Source organism: Melanotaenia boesemani, chromosome 7 (genome assembly GCF_017639745.1).
Source record: "Melanotaenia boesemani isolate fMelBoe1 chromosome 7, fMelBoe1.pri, whole genome shotgun sequence".
Classification (NCBI taxonomy): Eukaryota; Metazoa; Chordata; class Actinopteri; order Atheriniformes; family Melanotaeniidae; genus Melanotaenia; species Melanotaenia boesemani.
Genome location: NC_055688.1, coordinates 27,037,577 through 27,063,463, shown reverse-complemented (window position 1 = coordinate 27,063,463; position 25,887 = coordinate 27,037,577). Strand labels below are relative to the sequence as shown.

Genomic DNA, 25,887 nt, shown 5'->3' with positions numbered 1-25,887 from the left:
TAATCAACCACTCCAGTGTGCCGTAAGAAGTTTCTTTTGGCTGTATTCATAAGTAGGCAGGATCCTCCCTTCTACAGCTAACAGAGAATAAAACCATTGCAACACATTGTTCCCGAAAATGACTCCTCTGTAGGTCAGGCACTGCTGCCTCATATCTGTAGACCACAAAATCCCTCTAATTAAATGTGTGTACTGTAAAAGGGATTCCCATCATATTCCTGGAGTGACCTTGACATGAAGTGCTTTACCACTCCTACAAGTACCCAATAAAAGTTAATTCAGTCTTTTTCAAATCTGACCTTTATACACATTTGGACACCAACGGCTTTTTTCCAGACATATTATTATCAGTACAATGAACCTGGACCTGCAGAGGTAGCTGATGTGGTTTCGGATTAATTGGGTCTGGTTTCCTGTTTGCTTGTCCACGTTAGAGTGATTTGGTTAGACTGGCAGGTCTAAGTTATGTCATTGTCAAAGCTGAGAAGAAATCAAAGTTTTTGTTTTGAGGTCACCAGGGAGGAACGGGCAGGACCATTTTTTCAACATGTAGATGAGTACGTGAGTTTGTCAGACAGGGTGTTAGTTTTGGTGTTTTGTGCGGTCACCCTGGCAGGGTGGTGCTTCTTGTTGCACATCTGTGAGTAAGCTAAAATGGTTTTTGTGGGATCAGAGCAGAACCAAGCAGAGTGGGGTTGGAGTTTGGGATGAGGGCAGCAGAGGGGTCCGGGGGGGGGCTAAACAATCACGTCATGTCGGATCCAGAAAGAGAACCATCTGTGTTACGTCATGGCTGCGGGAGCACTCCACCCTTTGCTCTCCCTTCCAGACTTCCCCACCCACCGCCTCTCTTGCCTCTGCCGTGCTGCTGTGTGTTTTTGGTTTAATGTTACTTAAACAGTCATTGTGACCCAGCTGCTTGTGTGCCATGTTGCATGCCTCACAAGAATGTGACTCAAGACTAAAGATCTTTGTAGTTTTACCAGAACATTTTCTCTTGCCATGACTTTCTTTTGCTTCTCCTCATGTTCAGTTTTCTTTTTATTTTGTGTCCACCTGTCAATCATTTTAACTGTCGCAAGGCTCTCTGTTCTGTTCATTCGTGTCTTTTCTGTTAAATGTTCAGCTTTGTTCCTGTTGCACTACCTGGAAACCAGAAGTGGATTCTTTAACAGCCTGTAATTAAGCAAAACAGCATTCCCTTCAAGAAAATCACAGTCACCTCAAGTTAAGAGGCTAATAATGTAAAAATCACAGCAAAATATCCAAAGAAAGACTCTTAATTCACTAGTACTTTTGATCATTAATTAACTTATAATTGAAAAGTGTTATATTTTCTCTTTAGTGCTTGTGGAAGTGGTGAAACCAGGGGCAGTAGGCACACCCTAGAATAAATCAGCTGCATTTACACAGAGACACACTGCTGTTGACTCTAGCACACACACGATATACAGGGCATCAGATGTTGACTGTTGGGAGCTTTAACAAGGCTGTAATTCAGGCTGCGCTTACAAGGAAGAGACCTCTGCTCTATACTGCACCTCCCTGCTGGCTCCTTGTCAAATGGCCTAGATTTGTTGTTTTTTTTTTTTTTTTCTCCTTCTTTTGATGGGGAGAAATGAGGTTGACCGGTACAAAATATTCAGCTGTCATGTTGAGCTGTTGATAACTGATGCATTAAAATCAGTCAGTCTGACAGCAGGAAAAGACTAATTAATTTAAGGCACGTGCACAGCAACAGGCCTGATGGACAACTCACCACAGACAAATAATCTTCTTTATGTCTATGTGGGAAAATTATCTCCTTATTATTGATCACACTTTTCAGTTCAGGGAAACACGAATACAGCTTTGATTCCTCCATTACAGATTCTAACTAAGCCTGCAGCAATCCTTTGATTTCATGAACTTTGGTACCACCTTCTGGATAAATGATGTCATTACTCCTTTGTCCTGATGACATAATTTGCTGCAGTTTACAATAATTGTGAAAGGGATCATATTATCTAATTATATCAATGCCTAATTCTTTTTTATTTTCTGAGAAAATCAAGTGGGTTTAAGTGGGTTATTAGTTAAATTTGTTTATGTACACAACAAAAAGATTAACAGAATTGAAATTTTATATGCTAAACACAGTATTTAATGGAAAGAATGTTAAATATATTTGCTAAACCTGTGCATGTTTTTATAAAAGAATAAACAAGACGTCCATCTTTCCTTGTTATGAGATTTATTTACGGATGTTTGTGGGAGATTCCCTCCCTTGTGCAATTACTTAATGGAATTTAACATTTTCCAACAAACCAGCAAAGTTCTTAAAACACAATTTCCCCAAATCTCAATTAGCTGTTGAATGCTCTCTTTGTTTATAGCTTATTTAACCAACATTGCAGTCTTATGCAAAGAAAGTAAAAACCCAACAAAATGTACTACTCACTACTTAGAATAAACAAAGCTCATTTAAAGCAGGGTGATATAAAAATCACTGAGTTAAAACAATAAAAATCACTTCAGGTCAGCAATCATTCTGAGTCAAGGTACTCTAAGATACTCTTTCACATAATAATGAAAAAAAAAAAAAAAAAAAAAAAAAAAAAACTTAAGCTAAACTTGGAAGCCAAATGCAAACATGTTGCAAGTTTAGGCACAATATCAGTCATTCACCACTCTATACTCTACATGCTGACATAGAGATGCACTACACAACAATACATCTGGGGGGTTATTTGAACTAATAACTTACAAAAATAATAAAAATGAGGCATCTGAACATTATTAATTGAAATAGGTGGTCAGTTTTAGTATGAGAGGCAATGCATAAGAGATTAACTTTTGCTAAATGACTGACAAGCTATTTCAACTTTGATTTAACATCATTGCTGACAATGGAATGAGGACAGCAAGGCAATACAGACCAATGCACTCATTAATATGTGATGCAACAGTAACACAAAACATCTTCAAGTGTGACAAATTAAATAACTATTTGTTTTTTAATTGGACCAATGGCTGGGAGAGACTGAAATGGAACTTAGAAGACAAGAATCAATTTCACCGGGTCTCCGAAAAGGGAGTAACAGTGCAGTGATGTCTTTGGGGCTGATGAGCTAATACTGTAGGTGGCCCTCAGTCCTCTCAGCATCAGGAAATTTACAAGGTACTGCAGGAGAAGGCAGGAAATCAAATGAGCAATCAGTTGGTGAAAGAATGAATGCTGAGGATGTACCACGAGGAGGAACTAGACAGCTGGCCCGACTTCAGAAACCCGAAGGTGTTAAAACATTCATGTCCCGAGGTTTAAGTTTGTGTGGCCGTGTGGAAGCCCGCTTGGCTTCAGTGCCTGAGATGTCGATCTTGGGAGGCATAAAATTTGCAGGGTCCTCCACCTTCAGGTTGATTTGGGTGTTGGTGCCATCCATGGTAGAAGACTTCTGAAGGCCAAAGTAGGACTGTAATGAGAAGCCTGCAGGAGAGAGGTGTGGTTCATATCGTTATTAACAACCTGAACACTTAATGTCATAAGAAGCTGCCATAGAAATGCTGTTTTAAAGAGATGCGTTTTTCTGGAGTTCAGTGGTTTTACTGCCTCGCTTTGCAACAGTATTCATCATTTCTGTATTTAGTTAAACAAACCAAAACATAACAGAGGCCCCATCAAAGTGTGATTTATTAGTTAGGAGGATTTACTCTTCTGCTAGAAATATAAAAGCTTTACAGTAAAACTAGACTTCTTGTTTACTGTTGTGCATCTCAGAAACAGAACAGTAAATACAATTCTCTCACCTGTGCTGGTTTCAGAGCCAGGATCAGTAGGGGATTTATGTACTCCAGACCGAGTTCCAAAGAGGCTCCACCTTTCCAATCCTCCTCCTCCTCCTCCCTCAGTTCCTCCCATGTCTATGTTGGGGCTAAGTTTGTTAGACTCTGGAGGCACCAGAAAAGGTGCTGAATTCAGCTGGAACCAGTTCCTGTGTCCCCATCCATGAAGAGCAAGGTATGAATATACAAGGAAAATGACAACATCTGCCACACAACAACTACTAAAGCTTATTTTTGGAAATCACCCGCGAGTTCTGCAAGTTCCACATCTACTCATTTAAATGCAAAACTGCAGATCTGGAATTGCCGAGTGAGTAAATGAGCAAAGTGTTTTAGAAGCACAACACTCACCTGCGATTAACAGCTGGTGATGAGAGGGGGCTAACGCAGGGGGTGACAGAAGGGGTGACCGAGGGGGTGCCACTTGGGGTGGATTGTGCTGATGTTGTAAGCCTGTCCTCCTTGAAGTCCCCGCTTGGCATTCTCAACTTCTGCTCAAGCAAAAATTAAACAAAAAAAGATCATTAACAAAATAAAGAATTTTTTTACTGGTCAAAAATCAGCCTGGAAAATTAAAAGGAATAAAAAGATAAATATATATATATAATAAGTTTGACTGGTTTGTTATATGTGAATGAGTAAGAGTTGATGTTGATCTTATCTACAAAGGAAACAACCCTTGGTACACAATGCAAAAGGTCTGCAGTCTTTAACTGGCTGTGAAGATCAAAAACAGTGAATCACATATCTGTGCCTACCATCTGTTATTGTGTCATGTGGGTGGGAAAGGAGAAACATTGGGAGGCAGGGAATGAGTAATTTCACAATTAAATACATTATAATTAAAAATATTAATAAGTTGGCATAAACCATCACAGACTATATGAATTCAGTTCACCAAGAAAACATTTTCTCTCTCTCCAACATCAGTCAAACACCAAGTAAAATAACCATACAAGCTTTACTGTTTTTTAAGCAGAGAATATTAAAAATACACATAGTTTCTGATAAAAATAATGTTCAACCATACATGCCTCAACATTTTGGTTTATTTGAGTAATGAGCTCTGGAATACAATTGCCAAAAATCAGTTTCCATTTGATGCAGGTAAATTCCCGTCCATTTCTTGGACATACTTCGGAATTCATATTAAATGTGTAAACATCCTGCTTTTGGTTCATGGCAGAAGTCATCTTGAAAATACACGACAGAAGGCATCTGCATGGCTTTTTATCCCTGTTGATTGATGTGGGTTAGTAACCTGTCAGATTTCATCGTGCAAACCCTGCAGGATTCAACAAATTTGAGATTGCATTGTTTCTCTCCTTCCTGTCAGAAACATGCTACAAGGGCAAATTTTTGTAGCATTTAGTTATTATATTAGAAAACAGAAAGCATGATTCATAAATGCATTAAGGCATTTGTTACCAGACTTACAACTGAGCCCAGGTGTATGTTCTATCAACTGGAAACCACCTATGCTTGAATACTTTCAGTATTCTTCATGAAATGTGCACACATCTATAAAAACCCACCATCATTTTTTCCCCTCACCTATCATTTAAAAAAGAAGTCTGAAATAACTACCAAGCTTTCTAGATCAGGCCAGTCATCTAAAGTCAGTATTGTGGAAGAAGGGCCTCAACTGAACAGGTAACCAATAACCAAATCGCAGTGATGATTGTGAATGTATCACACCACTAAAAGACAATATATGCAGCATGTGTAATAGGTGGTAAAATTGACAAGCAGAAGCCATATTTAACTAAAGTGGAGTTGGAGTAAAGGCACACAACACTCCAAAGTCATCCTAATCAAAATCCTCAGATTAGATTACTTGGATTTCCTTTGAATGTTTACATTTTAAAAAAGACAAAAGAACCAAGGCATACAGACTACACAGGAGTTGCACCAGAGAAACGCTGTTTTTAGGTTTTTAATCTGGCGAAAATGTGCTAGACTGCTCCTAAATCCAGCTGGGCATGTCTAAAAGGACCTGAAAATAGCTGTAAACTACATTTGCAGCCTGTTTGAAGTTCTACAAACAAAAGTAAGGTCAAGCTTGTGCAATTAAGAGAGCCTGAGGCTGTTTTCAGCCACAAACCAAGTGAACAATCCAAACTTGTTGCAAATATGAGCTCTTTTGTTGTTTACGTTTAAATAAATTTACTTATAGATGAGTTGGGAACTGGACTCAAGTATATTATTTATTTTATTATCTTTTTTCCCCCAAGAATCGCTGTCTATGAAGAAATACAAATACGTTTTCGAGTACTTGTTATTATTTATATTATTATTGTTAAACTCATATTGACTTGTGGTGTGAATAACGCCTAAAATAATGAAATTATTGGTCAGACGCACACACGCCAACCTACAGTTGGATAGGTGGCACTGTAACCCCAATGTGTAGCTGTCCATTTAAAGTTAACGCTTGACCACGTGACAATAACTGGCTCAAACTGGGTCTAGGGTTTGATGGAAACTGACATTCTGAAACAAACAAAACCACCACAAACCCCTCGACCGTCATTTAATATTAACTCATTGATTTCACCCTCTACAGTTTCCATTCACGGTCGAGAAAATCACCGTTAAACGTTTTATATGAGCGAGCAGGTGCTATGCTAACCATTGCCAGATAACTACATTTATGGCTACATACTGTGACAACCCTTTGAGATATACCCTAGGCTGATACTATGTAGCCAACTAGTGAATATACGCTTATTTCGTGCGCGTCACAATAGCTTTATTAAAGTTAGCATAGGGTTAAATGAACTGCTAATAAACCAACAGTCAGTTTGTTTTTTCTCGAGTTAGCTTCCAAACAATCTGCGCTAGTTAGCTTCCAAGGTTGCTATGCTAACGGGCCTCTTTCAGGCAGAAGCTCCTAATGTCGGCAGCAAAATACAGCTTGTTCTAGACAAACCTTTTTATGATAAGTCTTCTCTGACGCCTCAGTTCAACAGATTCCTTCATTTTATCCATTATTTGCTATTTCGGTGACGATTACTTTTCAAAGAAAAAAAGGTCGGCGATATGCACTGCAGCGGGCCCTATTTGTCATGAGCTCTCTGGTTGGTCGGTTTCAGAATACAAAGGGGCTAGGTTCATGTAAGAACGTTGCTTGGCAACAGAACTGCTAGAACAACAGCATTTAGATTATTACGTAATTTGTTTACAAAAATGTAGCCCCATGTTTTTCCCGTTATCACTGCGGCTGGTGATAATTTCTGTGTTTTTAACATAATTCCTTCTTATTCAAAGCGAGAGAACATTTGTTTCAAGAGAACAGTTATAATCTGAGATTTCAGCAATACATTGTGAAACTGGAAAAAGTCAGTTGATATCTTGTAAAAACGTGAGCATGGGATAGAAACAAAGTGGGCATGACAACTGGAAAAGTTTACATGCTTAGTTATAAACATAACCTCTGTGCATACACGCAGTAACAGGTGCCTTATGAATGTTCGCTGTTGTACTCAGTGGCTTTCTGGAAAGTAAGCAATATCTCACATGAAAGGTATAACCAAATATATATATATGGACAACAATTAAAATAAATTCTCATCTTCTGTTTGTGCAAATGATATTTTTTTGACCTTGTAATACTGTATCCTCAGCATTATTTTAATTTCTTTGTTATTAAAGTTGTGACAGTATAACAATTCATTAAATTTGATCTGTATGTTAGATAAACTTACAATTTGTAGACAAAACTCACCCTCTTCTCATTGTTTTTTTTTTTTGTTTTTTTAAACAGGATTTATTAATGACCTGAGTTCATAAAGCAGGCCTATACCTGAAAAGGTCTTTCATGTACTGTAAATAAAGCTTAAACCAAATGCCTGACATTCATCTAAACTTTAATGACACGATTTAAGTAAATAAATGTGGAGAAGTCATATTTTTGCAGCTTTTTTTCCAAGTCATGTCACGCACACATTTTTTATTGTTTGTGACACAGCTCCTGATACATCACACCTTTTCATACTCACTGGTAAGGTGCCATCAACAAGTCGGTGAGAGCGGGTTTCCTCAGCAGAGAGGCCCTTGTGGGGCGAATAAACATCATCTGTCAATCCTGCCTGATGCTCAAACTTCTGGAGGTTCTCCTGGGTTTGTTCTAAGTGTAGATGGGCATGAAGTTAAAATGTGCTCATAGTCAAAGTATGAATGTGCTGAAATTAATTTGGAACCACAGGTTGTTTTTTTCAGTTTGTTTGTCTATAGGCAGCAAGCATTTGGGAAATAAGATTTCAGTTCTGTGTGCATGCATGAGTGTGTGACACGGAGTAAAGAAAATGTCCCTGGAACTTTCATGTCCACTGGAGTTGGGATGCTGTATACAGTGCAAATAAAAACAGAATGCACTGATTTGCACATCTTATAAACCCATGTTTTATTTCCGATGGAGCATAAACAACAATTGCTGGCATCAAATTAAAAACAAGCCAATATTTTCCTTGAAATGGGAAAATGTCTCAGTTTCAACATCCGATATGTTGTTTATATTCTGGTGGGAATAAAATGTGGGTTAATAAGATTAGCAAATCATTGCATTTGGTTTTTATTTACATTTACACAGCATCTCAACTTTTTTTTTGCATTGGGGCTGTAATTACTTAAAGGAAAATTATATTTGTCTAATTATTTTAGTTCATTTAGTTGACTTACTTATCATAAGTGAGCTCATTAAAGATGTGGCTTTGGTTTTCACCACAGGAACTGGAGACACTGCTGGAGGCACTGCTGCCTCAAGTGGCAGTAACTTCCCACCGCTCTCACGTTCCTAGTCACACAAGTTTACAGTGTTAGGATTAACTTACAAAGTAGTTCCACACCAGCCAAGTTAGCAAATCCATAGCACCCAAGTGTGCACCTAATCCTCAAAAACAGGTTTCACACAAGCCAAAACAAAACAAAAAAACAACATTTTGTTCAGGGAACCAGTTCAAAACAATGCAAGTTAGGAAAAAAAAAAACATAAAAAACAAAAAGAAAAGCACCTCTGCAGTGTTTCTGAATCTGTGCTTTGGGATGACTGGGTCTTTCCAATAAATCTTGACAGACATGTCTGGAGGAGGCGAATGCATGGGAGTCTCCATGTGCTCATCGTAGCTGATATTGTGTCGAGTTATCCCAATTGGACATGACAAGGCAGCACAAAAGCCAGATGGCATGCCAGACTCAAGTGCTGAAAGATGGGAACAGAGAAGGCAGGTTGCCGCTGTGCTTTAATTTGCATTAAAAACCATTTCTGATAAAGATTAGAACTCTCATCTTTTTGTTCATGCATCTCATTTAAATGAAAGCATTACCTGGAATGTCTTCCCTCCCTGAAGCCATTTTGACACAAGATCAAACGTCTGACCAATGGAAACAGGAAGGTGACTCTACATTCACTTAGACCTGCGTCACATGACATTATACAGGGTAAAAGGGTCATTAGACTGAAGGGCAGTGCAACAACACATTTACTAGGGGTGAAGCAATTCAGCAGTCTACATCCATTGATGATCAACAATCCAATAGCATTGATCAAACATTGATACAGTAATCATTTGTAGAAGGCATTTAGGGAAAATGTGAAATAGTTTCCATTTGCTTTTTTATAACAACCAAAATCTCTCATTTTAATTTGATGAGTGATGTGAGTAATATGATTGAAGACGACTGGATTAAATCAGCGTAATATTGTTTCACATCATTTGCTGGCTTATGAGTTTAATTTGATTAAAATAGCATGGTGACAGAATTAGTGATTTTGGCAAATCATTTATCCTCTGATTTGATACAATATTGATCACACTTGTGATTTATATCTCAAACATTTAGATAATTTCAGTACAGGATTTGACCGAAAGTCCCACAAAGAAACACAAAACGCACAAAGCAATTTTGGTCAAATCAAATAATATAGTGATCAGACTAAATATGTAAGGTGCAAGGTGCACCGTGTCCTGTTCTTGGCCGGTTTTAAAATAGAACTGGAGTCTGGTTACTGTACAGCACCGCCATCAATGAGTTTACATCAGAGTCCCTCTCACATATCAGTCTGCTTATCATCAGCAAAACAACCAAGCTGAATTTAAATAGGTTCTTTTTTCCAAATGGAAATGAAACTGTGAGTGTTAATTTGGCATGGATTCTGCTTTAGTTGGTTCCCTACTAAATAACACAGCAAGAATGGCAAACCATGTCTTATTTATAATGAATACTTTTTCTATGTCAGCCTTATCTGAGCTCATTTATATGAAAATTAATTCCTTGCTTAGACGAAGCAGGAGAATATGGTTCAAAATCTCCAGACTACTTTGGCAGAAATCTGATTTTTCCATGTTTGTGTCGGTGAATTCCTCTTTAGTATCCTGCTGCTTTCCTGACAGCTGATTGCTGTTCACGTCGGCACCGTGACTTGCAAAAAGCAAAACCGAAGTCACGCCAAGGGGGTTAAGATAGCACCCAAAGTAAGATTTGTTATAGAAAATAAACATGAAGGTAATGATGACAATGACTATATTTCCCGGGAGACAAGTTATGCGTTGCAAATCCAGTGTCTTTGTTTTTATCTTCACATTTAAACCATTTTCAACTTCTTTATCGACAAACTTGTATCTGCTTAACTAAATCACAGCTTGTAAATTGCTGTTGCGTTTTGCATGAAGGGCAGCAGCTTCTCATGCATGCTATTTTCAGGAACACTCACCTCAAATGTCAATATTTCCTTTCCGCTGTTAAAATACTCCGCAGATGCACTGACTTCTTTCTTACTGTCGCGACAATTTGGCAAACGATCTGTAGGAACGACTGCTGCATGTTTGTTGACCGGTTAGTTCGCCCATGACTTTTGGACAAGCAAACAGCGAACATCGACACACCGCACCAGTGAACGCAACATTCCGGGCGCCCAATCAGCGGAAGTGACTGAAACTTGAAACCCTGGAGATTTTTAAGGGACAAAGTAGTACAACACAAAATACTACATACAGTTAGTGTCAGCAGCTTAGCTGGTGTCAGCAGCTTTTTAAAAGTGTTATATTTGGCCATATACGTGACTCAGCAGTGAATGCAGACGTCACTTTTGGCTTCGGTCTGTGTTGAGGTGTGGTGAAGAGAAGGAGAAGAGACAGGGTTGGTATGCAGGAAATGAAACCATGTCTTAGTTTGAATGCAGGGCTGGAATGTGTGAACAAGAGCCTTCACTCAGGTGGGGTTGGAGGGGTGGAATAGCCCGTTTCTCAGATTTAAAATTTGGCCTAAAGTCTTGTGTTTTGGCCAAGACTTGTCCTTGTCTGCTGACGTTGACCTACTCAGACCACCCACATATCCATTAGCTTTTATTTGCTTCTTATGTGGGCCCTAAAACACCTGCCAGTGCTGTACCAGCTATCAGTGCCAAAAGCAGCTGAAATCAAGGCCAGATGTGTGTGCTATCTGATTAATCTTAAAGTTGTAAAGTAACTTTATATCAAATTTAGCCTTTAAAAAGGTGATCAAATAGGTTGATTTTTGTTTATTTATTTTAGTGAACAACTCTGACATTAGAATTACATAGCCCAATTTAGTATGGTGGATCCTACACTTATTTAACTTAGAATGCTTTAATGTTTTTATGAAACAAGGTTTGCATTTGCTTGCTTTTGGAGAAAACCTTTTAACTTTAAACCATCACAGTTGGGCATTTGAGCATTGTGAGAATGAAGTGTCTGGTCCTCAGCATTTCATAATTATAATTCCTTAACATTGTATAGGTTAAGCATTATGCAGGTTGTATGATCACATTTAGATCTACTAAATAATTTTAGACACAATGTCTGCTTCCATAGTTCTCATAAAGATACAAACAACACAATGACTCTCAAAATACCCCTATGATGTAAGTTAGGTAAATTCCATAGGAAGCAGTGCAAGATGTTTCCTACATGATAGCTTTAGGAAAGATGTCAGACATAAGTTAGAGGATGTCTGTTGTTTTTGGAATGACTTCACAAAACTACACAATGTTGTCAAGAACAAATAAACAACAGGAACATTTAGAGTGCTTTCCATTTTTCCATATAAGCGTGTTTGAAGGTTTAGAGATGGTTTTAAACTCGAGTTTCCAGATGTTCGAGACAGACTATTGTTAAGAAGAGGGGATGCTACATAATGGTAAATATGACCCTTTCGAGGCATGTAGCTGCCATCAAATTCAAGATGAGTTCATATTTCCCTTCTGAATTTCAACATTTATATGTTTTCTATGTTCTGTTAGGAATAAAATAATAGTTTAGGAGTCCTGACAACGATTGCATTCTGTTTGAATTTACATTTCACTCAGCATTAAAGTTGTAACTGTATGACTAAGCTTGTGATTAGAAGTGAAGAAATTGGATCAATGTTAAAGAGACATTGTGCATATGTGGAGGGGGGTGTGGAGGAATAACAGCCTATAAGGATCAAGAGAGCTGAGCCACTCCTGTCAGAACAGAGTGGAAACATTTAGTGTTGCTGCTTATTGACCTTGTGTTATCAGTGTGTAGTGTTGCTGTCAGTCATGTTTAGAAGATGCCTATGTTTACATGTCTAGAATAAAACTGATATTTTAAAGCACAACTCCCACATTGCATGAGACCACTGGATAAGTAAAGTAACATGTTATTGTATAAATGAGCAACGTTTGCAATAAGGCTACAAATAATATACTTATGTAATTACCCCTGATGTCCTAATGCATTGCAGACAGTGCTATGTGAATATGTGTGTAAATGGGTGAATGTGACTGGTAGTGTAAATGTGTGGGTTCTTGCCCACGTGTTTGCATTTGGACAGAGGAAGCTAGGAACTGAACCACTGACCCTCTTCAGTCTAAGCCACAGCTGTCTCAGCATGATCTTATTTAAGTATACAGGTAAACAAATTCAATGGTACAGTACTAAAATCTATATTTTGATGTAAAATGACTTATTTGTGGACATATTGATGACTGCATGAATTAATTTATTTTCTTTTTTTTATTATTAAATAAATGAAACAACAAAATATACATAAAAATAACAATCATAAATAAACAAAACATCTGAAACAACCAAAAATAGGAAACACAAATTTACCTACAAAACACGGCAATAAAAAAAAGATTAAACTATGACAGATTAGATATGCAGTATGTAGTAAGAGCACATTAGAATAAATACAAGATAAATAGTTCAGTTTCTCAAGTTTCAACCTGTTTATATTTACATTTGTTGAGGGGTCAGAGGTCAAACAAGCTCCTTCTTTAACAAACTGGTGAAGAGGAGAATCAGAAGTGGGCTGAGGTTCTGGCTTGAGTGGAAGTGGAAGAGGTCAAACCAGCGGAAGTGGTGGCTGCAATCTTTTATTATTTCTAGAAATTTCAAAAAAGCAAACAGGTTACCATTTAGACTGATATTCTGTTATTTATAAAGCGGTTACTACAAACATAACTGGTAGTTGGGTAATCTATGTAATGAGGAAGGTGCACATATTCATGTAATACTTACAACATTCTGGTCACGATCATTTTTACAGGCTGCAGAGCAGGGTTCAGGCAATAGCGAAGACCTTTCTTGTTGGTAATGCTGTTGAATAAAGGAGATTTTTTTGTTAAAAACACATCAGAAAAACATAAAAATATACACTAATAAGCCTTGTACATAAACAATTACTGGAAGTGTTCATTACAGTTACAATTACAATTACAGTTTATTCAAGAATCTTTATAGTGCTTTATAATAAAACACTGGATTTCTAAATAAAATCTGATATTTCTAAAAATTTCATTTTCATAACTTACACAATCTCTACTTTTCTGCAGAAGACGGTAGCCTGGTAGATCTGGATGTCCTTTATCTCAGACCTTTTGTCCATGCGGTTCCTGACACGCTGACACAGACACTGCTGTCCTGCTTCATTTACTAGAAAAGGGAAACAAGAAAAACAATCAACTCGTCATCTGACTGAACAAACAGTAATAAATCTCTGTAAAAAAAAAAAAATCACATTTTTATTATCTGATGAAAACAAACAAACAGAAAAGATAAAATAAAACAAAGGTAAACTTACTTTGGGATTCAGAAATGCAGACCACGACAGCCAGGAAGAGAAAACCCTTAATGATGATGGACATGGTTGGTTTTCTGCAGCCGTTAAGATGATGCAACCACTGAAAACGTTAGGTAGAGCCGACAAAGCAGAAAGAGTAGTAGCAGGTTTGATGACAGGAGCTCTGTGAGGGATAGAGGCTAATGGTCCTCTTAAATACTTTCTTAAGCCGCATACCTCATCTTTCCGGTGACAGTGGGGAATTTTTCAGACTGGAAAGTGAAACCTAAAGAACCACAAAAGAAAACAAAAAGCACCAACCAAGTCTCCTTCTTTCCTTTATTATAAGTTCAAATCTGATCACACACAGTGTCACATGGCACAAGGAAACAGAAATCTGGCCGCTCAGCCAGTAGAAATAACTTTCTGAAACGTGAAATCCTGCAGAATCTTTGGGAACAAGTGCTGCAACATAAAATAAAATATACAGCTGTTGGAAATCTTATTAGTGATAACAAAGCAAAATTTGGCCAAACATGACTCAGCAGTGGATACAGTTGTCATTTTTGGCTCTGGTCTGTGCTGAGTAAGCTGTGTTTAGAAGTGGTGAAAAAAGAAGGAAAAGAATCAGAGTTGGCATGCAGGAAATAATCTAACTATACCATGAATTAGTTTGTATGTATGTACAAGGTTTGCATTTGCTTGCATTTAGCTTTAAACCATCACAGTTGGGCATTTGAGTGTCATGGAAACATTTAGAGTGCTTGCCAGTTTTTCATATAAAAGTGTTTGAAGGTTGAGAGTTGGTTTTAAACTTGAGTTTCCATATCTTTGAGACAGACTATTAATAAAAAGAGTAGGGGATGCTACATAGTGGTAAACATGACCCTTTTTGAGGCATGTAGCTGCCATCAAATTCAAGATGAGTTCATATTTTCCATCTGAATTTAAAAATTTATAAGTTTTCTATGTTCTGTTAGCAATAAAATCATGTATAGTTTGAGACAGAATATTAATAAAAAGAATAGGGGATGCTACATAGTCAATAATTGACTGTATATTTGCTATGCTTAGTGGTGGCTATTTGGTACGTAGGCTACTTAGAGGTTTCAGCAGGGTTAAACCTGACTGTGTATTCGTAGTATTTGTTGTCTCGTTTTGGTTTGGCTTTGCCTTTGTGTAGCATACAGCTCTTTTGGCTGCTCTTTGAGGTTCTTTGTGTTCTGCCTTAGATTCAGTATTTGTGTTTAAACTTTAGATGTTAATGGAGGTTTGTGTTGGGCTAGTTTAGAGTGTTTGGTACTGCATTTATGTTACTTAAATAAAGACCTTTAAAGAGAGAGTCACTGAGCTGGAAACATACAAGCGGCGCTGGAACCTTAAAATACAAGGTTTTAAAGAAAACGAAAATGAACAGATCCGTCAATAAGTCATAAGCATCCTTTCAGAGATTGCACCACAGTGGTCCCCTACCATGGAAACAGTTGTTGACAGTGTTCATGAACTTGGGAAAACAGAAAATAAGAGGGACCCTCAAATGATGATCCAATTCATCATGGGGTATCACAGGAATGAAATCTGGAGACTGACTTAAAACTCGAAGTTCTGCAAAGAAGAGTGGGATCCGTTTGCAACACTGAACACTAGGGGTTTAAGAGCTTGTATAAAAAGAAAAGCTACATTTTTGTACTTAAAAAATGAAAAGCACATGGTTATCTTATTTAAGAAACTCACAGCAAAATTTTGGTCAAATCAAATCAGCAGGGAGACAAAATCATTTTTAGCCACAGTTCAAATAGGTCAGCAGGGGTCGCCATACTCCTGAATAACTTTCTTAGGAAAATAATAGCCACAACGAGGGACCCTCTGGGTCGTTGGATAATTTGTGTTTTTGAAATGAGTTACAGATTTTTTTTATCCTAGGGGATATTTATGGTTCTAACAACCAGAACCAGAACAAAAAAACTTCTAACAGAGCTGATTGGCTTGATAGATGCCCCACAATACAGTTTTAGTTGAATTCTGTAACTCTCTCAAACTGAGAGATGTTTGGAGCTATCCAAACCCATATACTCAAATGTTTACTTGGTTTAAACCAGATGGAACAATTAAATCTAGGTTAGACTATTGGCTTATGTCTAATACTAAACCTGACTCTGAAATAAAATGCACACATCTCAGCTGCACCACTAACAGATCACTGTCTGGTTAAAATTAATGTTACACCATCTCATAGGGGCAAAAAAATGAAAGGATATTGCAAATTCACCTCAAATCTCCTCAATCATGATCCTTATTGTCAAGAAATAAAAAAGAACTATTAAAGACATAAACAGTGACTCATCACTCACGAGTTTTAGAGATGAATGGGAATATTTAAAATACAAAATACGTCAAATCTCCATCTCGTTCAGCAAAGTTTTATGTAGAGACTGTAAACAAAAAGAAATGCATATTATATAAAAAAAAAATCTGTAATATTTGCAATAAAACTTTGATAAATTAGGATGGTAAACAAAAATTGACCACTCTGGATTCCTCGCTGGACTGCATTTATATTAATAAAGGTAAAGGAGCATACATCCGCTCTACATCTCGCGGGAACAGAACGCTGTAAAAATGTTAATAATTGACGACCAAGAATGCACTGATCCTAAGATCTCCAAAACAATTTTCCAGTTTTATGGTCAATTATATTCTTCCTCTTATTCACATGTTGCTGCTGATACTTCTTTTGAACCAATCAATGAACAGATCCCAAAGATTGATGAATGTTTTAAAAATACTTGTGATACTGAAATTAAAATAGAAGAAGTTGAGAAAGCCCTAAACTGCTTAAAATAAAATAAATTCCCAGGGTCAGGTGGTATAACGAGTAACTTTTACAAGCATTTCTGGGATAACCTAAAAGATCTTTTATTTAATATGCTCAAAGAAATATGTAATATGTTTATTTTACCAACTACAATGACACAAGGAGTCATCACCCTAATTCCCAGACCTGGTAAAAACTCATAGATAATTGATAATCTCTGACCCATAACTCTTCTTAACAACGATTAAAAACTGCTGACTCATATTTTTGCAAACAGACTTAGATTGGAGATTGAGGACATAGTCTCAGACATACAATCGGGCTTCATCAGGGGACGTTCAATACATAATAATATTCGACTTATACATGATTTGCTTGTGTTTGATTCAGTTGAACACAGCTTTATGTTTCGTACATTAGAGCTAATAGGATTTGGTGAACAATTTATAAACAGAGTTAAATTAATTAATAAAAATACAAATAGTACAGTTCTTCTGCCACAGGGTACATCCCCAAGATTTCCAATTTAAAAAGGAATTAAGCAGGGATGCCCTATTTCCGCTATTATTTATTACTGCAGCCGAGATGCTATCTATTCTTTTTTAAAAAGTCTGATTGTGAAAAACTAACTTGAACCTCAATAAATGTGAACTTCTACCTATTGTGAAAGAAATTTAGCTGCATATGGTAATCACTCATATATACTCATAATAATCACATATATATTCAGTTTTCTTTATTAATTTAATATTGTTAATCCATTCACTTTTACATTTTCATATTGTGTGTTCTCATTCCACAGAATACGGAAGTTACAGTTTTCACTGTGTGTGTGTGTGGGTGTGTGTGTGAGGTCAGACTGACCACTTTCTTCCCAGAACTCTAATATGGCCGAGTTGAGACTGGTTTTCGACCTGCTAGATAGCAATAGTTGTTTGGGATATCAGCTTGTTGTGGTATGTGGGCTTTTTCTGAAAACTGGAAGAAAGTGGCGCCACTCAGTCGTCTATTCCTCATTTATTATTTTGCTGTTTGACCTTCAGCTGGGGACCAGCTGAATAAAACAGTTTCTCTTTGATGAATCCCCAGAGTCTCTCTCGACTTCATGTGAGTCAGGACGACCACTCTTTTTACTTGCAAGTAATTATTTCTCCAATACTTCTCCTGTAAACAAACCTTATATACTTTTACTCATTCCAGACTCTTGGTCATTTTTCTACAACACTATTCATGATTGTAATTTGTCAACCATTCATTCCATCCTCGTGAAAACAACAGTTAAATATCTAGGCATACAAATTACTAAAGATATGAATTTATTAATCAAACTTAATATCTGGGGAAACTTGGAAAAATGTAAAGCTCATCTCAATTCTTGGTCTGAGAGAGAACTTTCTATTATTGGTTGAACACTACTTACAAAAACTGAAACCATTTCTCGCTTCATCTACCCAGCTCAGTCACTAACAGTACCCAAAGGAGCAATTAAAGCGATAATTAAGCAAACTTTAACTTCATTTGGAAAGGTAAAACACATTAAATTTCTCCTTTGGGGTTATGACCTGAAGAAACTCCCATACAAACTCTCCTCATTTCATCAACTAACTGTTTTATTGGCAAGTGATTTACAAACATAATTTTAGTCCCCACAATATCCCAATATAGAACTGCAGATATATTTTACATAACAGTAAATCTCTGTTTATGCAAAATTCTTTTTTTCTTTCATAGATTTAGAGATCTTACTCATTTACAAGAAGGCTAAAAGTGATCAGCATGTCCAAGAGACCTTGAAAAAATAAATGCAACCTCTTAGAAGGTCTCAAGTAAACACAGAGATGCAGTTATATCCAGTTCTGAAGCTAGCAGCGATGCTAATGCTAACTATGGCACTGATTTCATGATACACTATGCACAGTGGTAGGAAATGATGATATAATGGCTAAATGCCAGGGCCAGTTGGTGAATTGTATGCACACAGTATTTTGTAGCCAGATTCTCTTCCAAAGAGTAAAATACCAATGTGGCACACTTTGGCAAATGGCCAAATACAGAGTCCGCCTGGTACTATCCAAACTAAAACCTTAATAAAATCAATTATTTTTGAGCTTTTCTCATCTAACTTGATACAGTTGTAGTCAAGGTGTTGCTGAATGCATGCAAAGTCATCTTTATACATAGAATCATTTCTATCATGATGTTTTTTGCTGTGTAAATTAAAAACCAATTAGGCGAGGATAAAAATAATTTTTTTTTCCTCTGGTTTATCACAATTTGCTCAGACATATTAACATTCACAATTTTTCTGATACTGGGATTACATTTTGTTGGGTCTTAGCTATACAATGAGACCAAGATTATGCTTATTGACTTGATAATTATTGTTGATTTAATTTGGGAAGGTCTGTTTAGGCGAATCACCCATCCAAAAAACGCCTATGGTTTAACAGGTTAACAAGCTAGTGAAGAGAAGAATCAGAAGCTGGCTGAGGTTCTGGCTTGAGTGAAGTGGAAGAGGTCAAACCAGTGGAATCGATGGGTGCAATCTTTTTAATCCTTCTAGAAATGTAAAACAAAAGCATTACCATTTAGATTATCATTCTGTTATTTAGGAAGTGATTACCCCGCACATCATCTTTAAGAAGGTGCTCATATTCTTGTAATACTTACAAAATGTTGGTCACGATCATTTTTACAGCTTTCAGATCAGGGTTCAGGCAATAGCGAAGGCCGTTGTTGTTGGTAACACTGTTGAATAATCAAGCTTGTTCAGTAAAAACACTTCAGAGAAACATAAAGATATACATGAATAGGCATTGTACATAAGCAATTACTGGAAGTGACAATTACAATTACAATTACAGTTTATTCAAGAATCTTTATAGTGTTTTATAATAAAACACAATTTCCAAATGAGATCTTTTTTTGTTATCTTCATTTTCATAACTTACACAATCTCTACTTTTCTACAGAGGACGGTAGCCTGGTAGATCTGGATGTCCTTTATTTCAGACCTTTTTTCCATGCGGTTCCTGACACGCTGACACAGACACTGCTGTCCTGCTTCATTTACTAGAAAAGGGAAACAAAAAAAAAAAAAAAAAAAGAAAAAGAAAACATAGACTCATCATCTGATTACTCAAGTTGTAGCTCATTTTTGTAAAAAATCACAATTTTGTTGGTACGAACTGATGAAAAAATTATTTAAAACTTACCCTGGGCGTAAGAGATGCAGACCACGATGGCCAGCAGCAGAAATCCCTTGACGATGATGGACATGGTTGGCTTTCCGCTTCAATCAAGGTGATGCTGAGGCTGGAAAAAAAAGTTAGATGAAGCTGAAAGTGCAGCAAGATGGTTCTGCAAGAGTTAAAGCAAGTTTGTTGACAGGAGCTCTGTGAGGGGTAGAGGACGATGGTCCTCTTAAATACTTTCTCTTAAGCCACATACCCCATGTGTCCGGAGACAAAGGGGAAGTTTTTTTAGACTGGAATGTGAAACTCGAAAGCCACAGAAAAAAAAAAAAAAAAGATGTCCCTTCATCCCTTTTATTATATCTCACATGTTGATAAGGAAGCACAAGAATAAAAGGAATGTTGTTATGTGAAAGTTGAATTGTGACACTCGTTTGACTTGTCGTTTCTTTTCCCTTTTGTTTCCCCCATGTGCAAAGGAAAGGCATATAATGCAGTGTTGGAAAGTAAGATTTGTTACTTCCTGTTAAGTCTTTCTGAGCTAATTAGCTAATGAATTTATGCCGTTAATGACAGTCATTCACAGCATCATCAAAATTATATGGAGAAAAATAAAAAATGAGAATGGGGGGGAAAAAAGAGGTGAAATAGTAAATCTTCTTAAATAGTTTTGAAAAAACAAACAACAACAAAAAAAATCTGATTATTTAACATGTTAATGGACCAAAAGCCAATCTTGTAATCCTGATATTTTTCCGATTTTTGATTATTGTTTTTTTTTTTAAGAAAGAAAAACTATAAAAGAAATTAAGAATTATATTAGTGATGTGTGGCAGAAAAGGTGATGTTGGGCATGGTCGTGTTGGAGCAGTTTCTGGAGGGGTTTCCTCCTGGGACAGCGGCATGGGTGCACTGTCATCGGCTAAAAGGACATGGACGCAGTGATTACTCTTGTCAAGGATCATATGGTCATGCATTCTGGGATTTCGAGCACGGACCGCAGCTTTCCTTCATCAATTGTCCAGTTCAAGCACCTCATTGACATTCCCTTGTCACACCCACTTCTCAGAACAACAATCATGCTGTTTCCACATCCATTAATCATGTCTCTCTGCCTCCCTCTCAAGTCTGGGCTGCTGCTCCCAGCCCACAGGTGGCTTTTCGTGTGCCCTGGCAGGAGTGTTGGCAGTGCGGGCAGCCCAGCCACCTCTGCAGTGAGTGTCCACACATGGAGGTGGGTCAGGTGGTTTAGGTGGCCAGTCCGCCAACTACTTTCCCCAGTCCAGAAGCAGCATACCGTGTTCCGGTAAGGTTGAGAAGAAGAACCTACCAGGCACTGGTGGATTCAGGCTGTAATCAGTCTCTGATCCACCAAAGCCTAGTTTGACCCAGGGCTCTGATGGAAGCTTCTCAGGTGGATATTAGGTGTACACATGGGGATGTCCACAAATAGCTTCTTGTGCTGGTTGGCATTGTTTAAAAGGTGAAAAAGCATAGAATTAAGGCAGCAGTTACTTCCCACCTTACACACCCCCTGATTCTTGGTACGGATTGGATGGGATTTGATAACCTAGTGCAGAGGTCACTAACAAGCAGAGCGTGATCCGGATCTGGACCCAGATCCTGTTCCACATGGAAATATAAAATATTACCGGCTGCTTTCATTTTAACTGCCGCAACTTTTACAGTCTTTACGGTACTGAACAGGAAACATGTGGACCAATTGCACGTGAGGTAAGCCATCCCATGTGGTGCACTCAGGCAATCAATGTATGAGGCTCCCGGCATGGCGGTAAACTGCCCGCTAGATCAAACAAAGCAAGGAAAAGATGAATGGGCCGGAGAAAGGCAGCAGATTTGCTAAATCTGCCTGTTATCAGCGACTTTGAGCTGGTTTTTCTGTTAAGTCTGTTGCAAAGATCAGTTGTGGGTTTTTTAGCTTGTAGTTGTAGTTCTGAGTGTAGTTGCTTATTTGGGCTTGTCTTGCTCCTGTTATGAAGCCCCTCTGATTCTCTTACAGCTGTCCACAATACCGGATATTATGTTAGAAGAGTCCAGACTATAAGAGGGGTGATCTATGTCACAATTTCTGATAGCCATCAGAATGTATACCTGCACTATAATGAACTCAGACTTAAATACAAGTTTTTAAGACTTCACTCATTTTCAAAGACATACATGCATAGATATGCATGGCGTGGTCATTATGATCTCCCAGACCTTGGCTCCAAAAGTTTTTCTCTAACTGGACCTCTTTAGATTTTAGTTGAATACCACTGACCTAGTGTGACAGTGTGTGGGGATGGGTTCACAAGTAGTGAACCCATGTGGAATGTGTAGTGCCCTTGGTGGTGACGCAAGGTTGTTGGACGGTGCTGGGGAGGGTGGTCAGCTGAACCGCCACAGGGGATCCCACTGGTTCCAGTCATACATCCCATGGAAGACTTTCCACTCAAGCAATAACGCGATGACACATTATGCTCCACCTTCGACCAAGTGATGAAAATTGAAGGTTAGGTGGTGCGCCCAGAGGCAGTTCCTACATATCCACATTTTGTTATCATCAGAGACCGGTTATATCAAGTGAGTCATGGGTCATTGGGTTATAGTGAGCCGGCAGGAAATGGTTTTCCAGGCGGCTCACTATAACCCAATGGCCAGTCACATGGGAGCCAATAACACATTAAACAGGATAGTGGACAGATTTTACCTCCCTGGTATTTGGGCTGATTTACACTGTTGGTGTGCATCTTGCACAGAATGCCAGCTGGTGAATCCGCTTGTTATACCACTGACGCCCCTGCAGCCTCTCCCTTTACTGGAGGTGCCGTATGAACGCGTCAGGATGGATTTAATCAGACTGTTTCACCAAAGTGCAAGTAGGTATCGTCCAGTACGTCTTGGACCTGAGAGCAAAACTCCATTCATTGAGGCAAATATCACAGGAGAATTTGCTTCGGGTGCAAGAGTGTCAGCAATATCTGTATGATGGGGGGTGCAGCTGACACGTTTCTAGCTGGGAGACAAGGGGCACAAGGGGCTGACAGGGCCGGGACGGTGCAAATTTATCACCTCAACCTAAATAAGATGGACAGAGACTCCAGAGTCTTAGTGAGCCTGATACAACACCATATCGAGAGACGCTCCCTGGGGTGATTGTTCACTGCTAGGAGTCTAGGGAACAAATGGCATTCTCCATTCTGTACGGATTGTACCAGGGGCACAGCTGTAATGCAAGTCTAATCCCGAACTCTTTATCTGCAATAGCATGCTGGGGCCTCGGGGAGGAAGGACAAGGAGCATGGAGAGACATCCTGCTTGTGTCTGTGTGACAATAAATTTGTGTCTAGGCCTGCCGAGTTGTAGTGTTTCTCTGTGCTGGGTAACCCCTGACATAACGACATTGCTACAATCTGTTATACCAGTCTAATCTGGTAATGTGAAGGATTATCATCTTCATTTAGATAATAGCTGATTAAAAAAAAGAATAAAATAGTAAATCTTTTCAAATAGTTTTGAAAAAACAAATAAATAAAACAGCAAAACAAATCTGATTATTCAACATGTGACTGGACTGAAACCCAGTCTTGTAATCCTGATATTCTTCAGATCCTTGATTATTATGTTGTTTTTAAAGAAAGAAAAACAGTAAGGATGAACAAGAATAAAATCTTGAGGATATAAGTAAAACTTATGAAAGTTAAATTGTTTCATTTGTTTCATTTCTTCTTTGTATTTCCCTTTTGTTTCCCCCATGTGCAAAAGAAAAGCATATGAACACAGTGTTGGAAAAATAAGATTAGTTACTTCCTGTTAAGTCTTTCTGAGCTAATTAGGTAATAAATTTATGCTGTTAATGACACAATGTCACTCACAGCATCATTAAAATTACATGGAGAAAAATAAAATATAAGAATGGGACAAAAAGAATAAAACAGTAAATCTTTTTAAATAGTTTTGAAAAATCAAACAAATAAAACAACAAAACAAATCTGATTATTCAACATGTGACTGGACTGAAACCCAGTCTTGTAATTCTGATATTCTTCAGATTTTTGATTATTATTTTTGTTTTTAAAGGAAGAAAAACTCCAAATAAAGAAATAAAGAATTATATTAGTGACATTTGGACTTTTTCTATTTGGCACCTCAAACTGTGGGTTGATGATCTTTTGCAGCAGAGGTTTCCTTGTATATTCAGTGTGCGCCGGTGGTTAACACCTCTAGCGTTTGCAGCATCAGCATATGAGCTCTCGGAAAAAAGGAAATTTACATTTTTTTTCCACTTGTTACGTGGTCTTTGCTTGTGACATTTTATGTGAATAAATCTGTTATATCAGTCTAATCTGGTAATGTGAAGGATTATCATCTTCATTTAGGTAATAGCTGTTTGATAGCAACATCACCCTAAGAGAGTGTAAACCTGAAATGATCTGCTCTCAGGATCATGGTTCTAAAGAAAATGTTTGGTTTCAGTAGAAAATGTGCTTTAAATCTGGTTTCAGTTTTGTATCCTCTTCCATTTTTGTAAATAAACTATGATGCTTTGCTTCCTTCTCTGTTTTTACTGCAGTTTTGTTTGGGCCACTGTATACTACAAAGCTGCAATGAAACAACAAACAAGTTTTCATTAGGAAACCTGAACTCCTTTCTTGAAATGTGTTAAACTGTTTGTAATGGGCATGATGGACTAAGCTACACAAAATGAGACACAGAAGCTCAGATCTTTGTTTGGTAAAAGTATCTTATCCTGCAAAAAGTGTCTTAAATTTTGGGCCACCACATGCAACCAGCACTAATTCTATAGTACATGTCTGTGGAACTGAGAAAATGGAATTAAGATTTCCTTTCTTTAGTATTTTGTTTTTTGTTAGAGTATTGTCTTTCACACCAATCCATAGGCTTTCAGCTTATTTTTGATCTGCCAACTGTGAGAACCATGTTACATTACTTCATTTTCACACTCATCAAAGCATTAGGTGACCTTTCATGCAGAGCAGCTTTGCACCAGCTGGCCGTGATGCTTCTCTCAATAAAAGTAATCATGTTATCAAAACATCTCCCATGCTGCTGCTGTCTAGTTGAGCATAAATCTTTCATATTTTTCTTTTGGTAATATTTAATTGTGTTTGCATATTAAGAGTTGAAGAGTGCTTTGACTCACATCAGGAAAATACTGCAAGGCCCCTGTAAATTTCTGAGCTGGTACGGATCTAAAACAGTGGTTTTGGTTCAACCAGGCCCAGAGTGGTTCGTAGAAACTTTGTATTTCTAATTGCCTTGTTAATTCTGGGCTGCATGTGGGTTTGGGTATGCAAAAGGGGATTCTTTAATATGTTTCATCTTTATGAGGCACCTCATTTTTTTCATTTTTTAAGCCTGCCTAACTACCACACAGCGTGACCCAGTGTTGAAATGAATTGAGAGGAACAAGTAATGTCAGCACTCTCGCTTCCTCTATAGACCTCTCTCTAGCCTGGCTGCACTTCTCATTTTCCTTATAACAAAATTAGGCTTATTTAAAGAAAATGCACAATGAAACTAAAATTGAAAAAAATGTAAGAAAAATAAGTGTTTATGAAGTGAACACAGGGGGAAATAAAACCCCCAAATGACTAATCATGATTTGCACATTTTATGCATACAGATCAAGTAGAAATAAAAAAGACTCTCCTCTGAATACAGTTTTGAATCAGAAGTGACCCATTTGCCAAGTCTATTGTGCAAATACAGCAGTGTTTTGTGTTGCCTGGATGAGGGTAAAAAGTAGCACAATTTGACATTTCATGAATATTGCTCTTTGTATGGCTCCTAAATGTGACTGAAAGCTTCCACAGAACGAATAAGAAACTTCCTCAGTTTTTCATTTGTTCAATTTCTACAAGTGGAGTCAACAAAGATCAAAACAATCCATCCATCCATCTTCTGCTGCTTATATGGAGTCAGGTTGCAGGGGCAGCTGCCTAAGCATGGAAACCCAGACTTTTTTCTCCCTGGCCATATTTA

At 37.7% G+C, this 25,887-nt stretch overlaps 3 protein-coding genes across 4 annotated transcripts; all 3 read right to left on the bottom strand.

Moving 5' to 3' along the window:
- Window positions 1–2,216: 2,216 nt before the first annotated feature.
- On the bottom strand, window positions 2,217–10,752 carry kiaa1191 (KIAA1191 ortholog). 2 transcript variants are annotated; one of them, XM_041990330.1, is made up of 8 exons: window positions 10,535–10,752; window positions 9,147–9,237; window positions 8,835–9,022; window positions 8,503–8,617; window positions 7,824–7,951; window positions 4,174–4,313; window positions 3,787–3,971; window positions 2,217–3,466 (listed from the first exon to the last, which is right to left on the bottom strand). In XM_041990330.1, exons 2-8 carry the CDS (start codon window positions 9,172–9,174, stop codon window positions 3,261–3,263), a joined length of 990 nt encoding a protein of 329 aa, XP_041846264.1. In that variant the 5' UTR covers window positions 9,175–9,237; window positions 10,535–10,752; the 3' UTR covers window positions 2,217–3,260. The 2 variants fall into 2 exon arrangements, with proteins under 2 accessions (XP_041846264.1, XP_041846265.1); XM_041990331.1 differs by lacking the exon at window positions 10,535–10,752 and adding an exon at window positions 10,047–10,165.
- A 2,151-nt stretch (window positions 10,753–12,903) lies between these two features.
- On the bottom strand, window positions 12,904–14,084 carry LOC121643281 (interleukin-8-like). The gene is made up of 4 exons (XM_041990622.1): window positions 13,894–14,084; window positions 13,625–13,745; window positions 13,332–13,409; window positions 12,904–13,195 (listed from the first exon to the last, which is right to left on the bottom strand). Exons 1-4 carry the CDS (start codon window positions 13,955–13,957, stop codon window positions 13,156–13,158), a joined length of 303 nt encoding a protein of 100 aa, XP_041846556.1. The 5' UTR covers window positions 13,958–14,084; the 3' UTR covers window positions 12,904–13,155.
- Window positions 14,085–18,275: 4,191 nt separating this feature from the next.
- On the bottom strand, window positions 18,276–20,091 carry LOC121643709 (C-X-C motif chemokine 10-like). The gene is made up of 4 exons (XM_041991265.1): window positions 19,903–20,091; window positions 19,639–19,759; window positions 19,358–19,435; window positions 18,276–19,246 (listed from the first exon to the last, which is right to left on the bottom strand). Exons 1-4 carry the CDS (start codon window positions 19,964–19,966, stop codon window positions 19,147–19,149), a joined length of 363 nt encoding a protein of 120 aa, XP_041847199.1. The 5' UTR covers window positions 19,967–20,091; the 3' UTR covers window positions 18,276–19,146.
- Window positions 20,092–25,887: the final 5,796 nt, after the last annotated feature.